General features: G+C 33.3%; 1 protein-coding gene across 1 annotated transcript; it reads right to left on the bottom strand.

Moving 5' to 3' along the window:
• Positions 1-2,666: 2,666 nt before the first annotated feature.
• Positions 2,667-3,459, bottom strand: LOC108974890 (lipopolysaccharide-induced tumor necrosis factor-alpha factor homolog). The gene is made up of 2 exons (XM_018942992.1): positions 2,991-3,459; positions 2,667-2,879 (listed from the first exon to the last, which is right to left on the bottom strand). The coding sequence occupies exons 1-2, from the start codon at positions 3,308-3,310 to the stop codon at positions 2,783-2,785; spliced, it is 417 nt and encodes a 138-aa protein (XP_018798537.1). The 5' UTR covers positions 3,311-3,459; the 3' UTR covers positions 2,667-2,782.
• Between the last annotated feature and the right edge of the window lie 2,987 nt (positions 3,460-6,446).

The raw sequence follows: 6,446 nt of genomic DNA, 5'->3' as shown, positions 1-6,446 counted from the left end.
ATTTGTACACCATAACGTTTATGTGGCTTAATTGTGTGAGCACAAGTGTACTTCGAGTCTTGCAAAAAATGGTTTTCAGATTAAAGTGTCCAAAAAATCTCCAGATCTGAATCTAATCAAAAACTTACGGACATTTGTTAAGAAAAATATTGCACCTGCTAAAACGAAAAATAAAGAATTCTAAGGGAAGGTACAAAGGTTTTTTATTCTGGTCCGTGAGTTGATGAATAGGAGCAGTAACTAATAAACCCGACTTTTTGCGTCAATATATGATAACGGATGAAACATGGCTCCATCAATTCAGCCCGCTCTAAAGCGTGGAAAAACGCAACAGTCGACTGGCAAGGTCTGCATTTTAGGATGCGCATGGAATAATAACGTTGAAAAAGAAAGTACCTACAACACAGAATTTTACTATACTTGTACATGGCGTTAATGGACCGAAATCACCGAAAAACGGCGGTATTGAAGTAAAATAAAGAGCTGTTACATTGAGACAATTTCATATGTCGGAACCGCCGCTATCGGACCCTTATAGCATGCAAAAGTTACACAAACTGACCGGTCAAACTCAAGTTTCTGTACGGAGAACTTTTTCATTTGACGAAGCATATTCACAAAATTCCTGAATTATTGAAATCGGGTAAAAACTTGACCTAGACTCTATATAATTTATATCAGATGGTTTTTTTTTTTTGTTTGCCATGTAGCTTTCTTCTCATATTTCTATCTCACATTGTAAAAATGGGCGAAATTGAACTACAACCAAGCCTACTTCTATATACATAACCCAATTTTATTTCTACTTGATTCTTTCACTTGCCAATACACAAATCAAGAAGTAAATAATATAACGGAATACAATTTTGCAGTAATAATTTTATTAAAGTATGGCAGGAGGTGGCAATAAAAATTGTCCAAATCCAACGAAAACTGTTCAAGCCCCTAGATACCGAATATTTATATTCTATATTAACAGTATCTATAGTTGACTGAACTTTCCGGACAATACTATAGGGTTTGTCTGGAAAGTAATAGGACTGAGTTGATTTACAAAAATTTATTGAACCATTCGTTACAAATCTTTAGACACTTTCAAACTATCCTTCTTCTAAGTCGATGCAGCGCTGCCAGTGCCTGACTTTACTCCATATGATTGCTGATTGAATGCGAGGTACCTTAATGAAACCCTGGGAACATTTTTTTAGTATGTGGCACGATAATAGTTTATAGATGAAAGTGGACACTACTCCCACTCACCTACATATATTACAAAACATACATACATATGTACATATGTATAATGATTTTCGTTGTTCTAACATACATTAGCCTGAATATGTCGGTTCACTCTCAATAACTGTTACTATATTATCGTGCGATTCTGTTATGTGATATAGTCTCAAGTCTCTAAATTTGAGATTTTAAGTTAGAGACAATTTTTCAGACTTGAGACGATTTTGCGATTCTATGACAGTCACAAAATCTATTACATTTCATTATGCAGGTATGTTTTTACACTTGAATGAAAATAAATGTGTCGAAAACAAATATTAAATTTTCACATAGTCAAAAAACATAATTATCAATAAAAATAAAAATATATGTTGACTTTGTTTCATAATATTTGCAAAATTTATGTAAAATTTATTTATTATTAACCTTTTCGTGTTTGAGTTGCTATCAAAATATAAATATCAGTATATTCAAAATGGCAGACAAGAGCTGTTTTTAGGTTTGTGAACTGCTAACTACCAGGTCTCAAATTTGAGGCAATATTTTGAGACTAACGCTAGATACTGTTTAGTGAGTAGTAACTATTCACAAATTGAGATTTTACCTCAAAATGTCTCAAATAGAGAGTGGTTACAGAATCCCCTTATTAGTTTCAAAAGGGTTAATATGAATTTATTTTCGATAAATGCCGATAAAGTGAGCAGTAGACCCATAGAGCCATTCTTATTCTGTTTTAAAACAACAACGACAACAAGAATCGGGCCACATATTAAAATGCACCAAGTATGCATTTTGTAAATTTCACTCGGATATCCCAAAAACTGCCAAAACAAATGTTTATGACCCCTAAAAACTTAAAATTCATTGACATAAGGACAGTTTTGAACCCATATACAAGTATTAGTCTCTCAGGCAATGTTGTTCAGAATTATCCGTAGAATACTTTCCGCATACAGGATTTTCTATAAAAAAAATCGACCCGCTCTAATGTACATACATACATATTTGCGTCTATACATTTGCTTTTAGAGAAAGGGATAGTGCTCGCTTAAAAAATAGTCCAATGTAAGGTTCCTTGATAGTTTTGAATTATAACAATATCAATCAATACCACCCATAAGGGAAGCTGTCTCAATTAGTTTTATATTAATCGTAATACACGGTGCAAAATGCTGGCAACTGGTATTCATACATATAAAATATCAGCTGGAGCGTAAAAGTGAAGCGCAACAATACTTACATATGTAATTATGTAYGTATGTATGTATGTATGTATGTATGTATGTATGTATGTATGTATGTATATATGTATGTATGTATGTATGTATGTATGTATGTATGTATGTATGTATGTATATATGTATGTATGTATGTATGTATGTATGTATGTATGTATGTATGTATGTATGTATATAAATACACGTCCGGCATGGAATTGTAAAGCTTTATTTATATATTCGAATGTTTACAAACATAGCACTTATAAGTTTACATATATAATGTATTTTACTGGTGGGCTCTCCACACCTCCACTCCTTTTGCGCACTTAGGATTGATAGGTGCCTATGAAAGTGCCGCACATGGGGCAAAAATGATTCGCATTTCGACATGAGTTCATGCAGTACGGCAAACAGCAACAACAACTGTAAAAAAAAATATTTACATAACAATTACATACATGCGTATACATATGTATGTATATTTAATACGTATGTACTTAGGCACAAGCGTAAGTACTGCAATAAGTTTCTTACCAAGTCCACGAAAGCAGTATGCAAGCCAAATGCGTTTTTGTGGTCGAACGATATCGAACATTCGTCTTCACGGTGCATTTACATTGGGGACAGCGTAATTGTGTAGATTCTGGCCCCACCGGTGGATTTGGATTTATTGGTATTGTCGAAAAGTTAGGCAACTGAGGCTCACCTATCAACTGTACACCGCTGCCGCTGGGCTGCGCTGAACTCACATCGTCAGCGTGCGCCATGTAGGCCGGTGGCGGTGCCGTTGCATTGCTCATCTCGTCTGACAATCCAAGTTTTACGCCAGCATACGGATGCTTACTATTGACCATATTCGAATTAAATTTTTTGTATAGCACTTTAAACACACAGAATATATAATTATACAGAAGAAGCGACGTCAACCAACTGTCGCAAGAGAAGTACCGATCAGAACTGAAGCGCTGCGCTGATTTCGCCTTCGTTCCAGTGAAGCGCGCTAACGGATCTTTCGTGAGTTTCGTGTTGGCTTGTTGTTTGGGTAGCGCTGCTTGCATGGCTCAAATATAAACACACACTTGCATGAGCTATATACTTACATATCTACTTATGTAGTTTGTCGTACACATATGTTTGTATGTATGTAAGTGGATTGCATATTTCTGTATAATCACTATACTTTATTATTATTCTACTATAAGTCGGCTATTACACGAAGCAACTTTCGTTGCGGCAACTCTTGGTTTATAGGCGAGGGGGCGACGAGGAGAGAAGAATCGCGCCGAGTTTGTGTTCTTATTCGTAACAGTTAGCTTCGTCGTTTTTCTGCATTCGTGTTCTTTCTTTCGTAGTACATAGTTGCATTTGGGTATATTATTTTGAAATTAATAGTTTGAATATATTTAAAAAATTTAATTTCATCTTTTGGTACGTAATTTGCAAATAAGTATGTATACAAATTTAGATATTATAATATAAATATTTTAGAAAATGGAGTATGACGAAAAATTCGAATTAATTAAAGATATTGTGAAATGTATGGAGGAAGCCATACAAATTGATTCAGACGATAGTGAAGATCTGTTATATAACCTTTGTTTTAATTTTGAATAATAAATAAAATGTATTTCTTAATTGACAGAACTGATTAATATATGTGATAGAGTGGCCCAAATACCTATAAGGAAAAAGAAACGACAATGGGTTAAAGTAAAGAGCTGACAAGGGTTAAAGTAAAGTGAAAGAGAATGAGAAAAAACCTCGAACAGAGTTGCGCAACACAAGTTGCTCGTGTGAATGCAATGGGCAACAGCAAAAGAGAATCGCCCGAGAATCAGCAACAAAAGTTGCTTCGTGTAATAGCCGACTAATGGAATGTGTTCAACGGAGTATGGTTTTGTTGTTTATTATCGGCAATTTGATTTTGGTATAAGTGCTGCAATTTTTGCAAATTAAAACACTAAGAACAGAGTTGGGGTGGGGGTAGTAAACTTTTAGTGCTTTTTTCTTATAGATACTGAATAAAAGAAATACTGAAATATTTAAAATCTTCGCATTGATGTATTTTACAAAAAGTTAGACTGGTGACTGGACCAGCTTAAATGATTACATGGGTTTACGGGTTTGAAAAAATCGAATTTTGTTATTGCCTTGTTAATTTCTACAACACTTCCAGCATATTGTCCTAAACTTCAAATTGAACTGAGTAATAGTTTCGGAGATACAGCCTTGAGAGCTTGTTTTTTCCGAATAGAATTTCTTTCTTAATAGTGCATATTTGTAACAGTAAAAACTTCTAATAAAATATTTCCATTTTTATATAAGAAAAAATTTGTCGAAAAGCTGTTTTTACCCGAGGAAGCCCATGTAACCGCTTAATAATCTGCCGTTTGGTGAAAGAATTTGTTAAAATTTTTGAAATTAGGCCCAATGTTGTCATAAGTGGAGTTTTAATCAATCTCCAAGTCTCCTTCTGAGCACATTAAGTGTGAGGGCATAAATGTGTTTTGTATAACTACTTCTTCAATTGTTCTAAAATGTTAAGGGTATATTCATATGAATGCATTTTAGAATACACAATCAAATTTAAAAAAATCACAATTTTTCGAGTTACGTGCGATCTACGACGGTGCTAAAAAAAGGTCATCTACAGCTGTAATGATTCCGGTCTTCTTCGTGGATGAAATAATGTAAAATAAAAATTTTCTTTTAGAAGATACTGCCTGCCAAAAAAATCGTTTAAATATTTAATTTTACCCAAAATTTTGTTTAGGTCTGGTAAATCACTTTATGGAAAACTATGTATGTACATATATTCAAAACATGCAGAAAAGTTTTTTAGTGATGTAAGTGAATGAATCTGCTTGAAAAAACTGTAACTCAAAAACTCAAAATCTATTTAAAATATAACCTCAAAATTTTAGTATGTAGTGGTATAACCTATTAAAATATAGAAAAAATATTTTTTTTCCATTTCATACAAGGTGTGTTACTTAATGTCTTTAGAGTCTCATTTCATTCGTAACTTTTTAAACAATTTTAAGATATCGCCATTCTGATCTTCGATTTACCATACTCGGTTGATTATGATGCAATCCATGCAATGAATACTTTTAATATTCAAACTAAAATAAAAAATAGAGCTAAAACGCATTTTTTGGTGCTTTTGGGGAATTAATATTTGGCAATCCTATCTTTGTTTGGCAAAATAATAGCAAATTTCTTGAAATTTGCAAATTTTTTTAATTACTTCTTAGCTTGCGAATTTAAAAAAAGATGCATTATAATAAAATAATTTAAAAAACGAAAACAGTATGATAAGTTTTTTTATTTTATCGACTTTTATATTGTCGAAGCTATGGACATACATACATATGTATGAAGCCATCAGTAGAGGCTCTAATTTCAATTATCGCTGCCGCAACTCACTTTAAACAAATCGCCATTTAGAGGAGTCAGCAAAAATACTTATGTACATATCTACATATGTATGTGTACGTATATGTACATGTATACTTTTAGGATCAGATTTCATGCATATATATGTATGTACATGTTTTATGTATTACATTTCTGCGAAAAACACTAACAGAAAAACAAACAGCTCTACAAAAGCAAAGTTATTTTTGTTGCCTAAAACATGAATGGACATATGTTAAAGTGCCCATACACGACACACAAGTGGGTTCGATCGGTATGTGCGCGAATGCGGTTTACTCGTGTATGGGCTTGTGTGCGTACCGATCCATGTTCGCGAAAATGTTTGATTTTTACGATCGGTGTGCGCACATACATATGTGTCGTGTATGGGCCCTATTACTCATAAAAATAATGAATGTACTCTTGTTTTTTATGATAATTCTATATCTAATATATTGATATCGGTTTGTTAGTAATAAATATTTAGTTTACCCTTTATTAATAGGTTTCTGCGCACTGTACAAACATCGCGTGATCCCCACACTCAGATTCTTTAACGTAAATATCCGA

The sequence above is a fragment of the Bactrocera latifrons genome, unplaced genomic scaffold (genome assembly GCF_001853355.1).
Source record: "Bactrocera latifrons isolate USDA-ARS-PBARC rearing strain unplaced genomic scaffold, ASM185335v1 scaffold_6, whole genome shotgun sequence".
Taxonomy (NCBI): domain Eukaryota; kingdom Metazoa; phylum Arthropoda; class Insecta; order Diptera; family Tephritidae; genus Bactrocera; species Bactrocera latifrons.
Note: the sequence above shows the minus strand (reverse complement) of the source record. Positions and strands in the feature narration are given on the sequence as shown.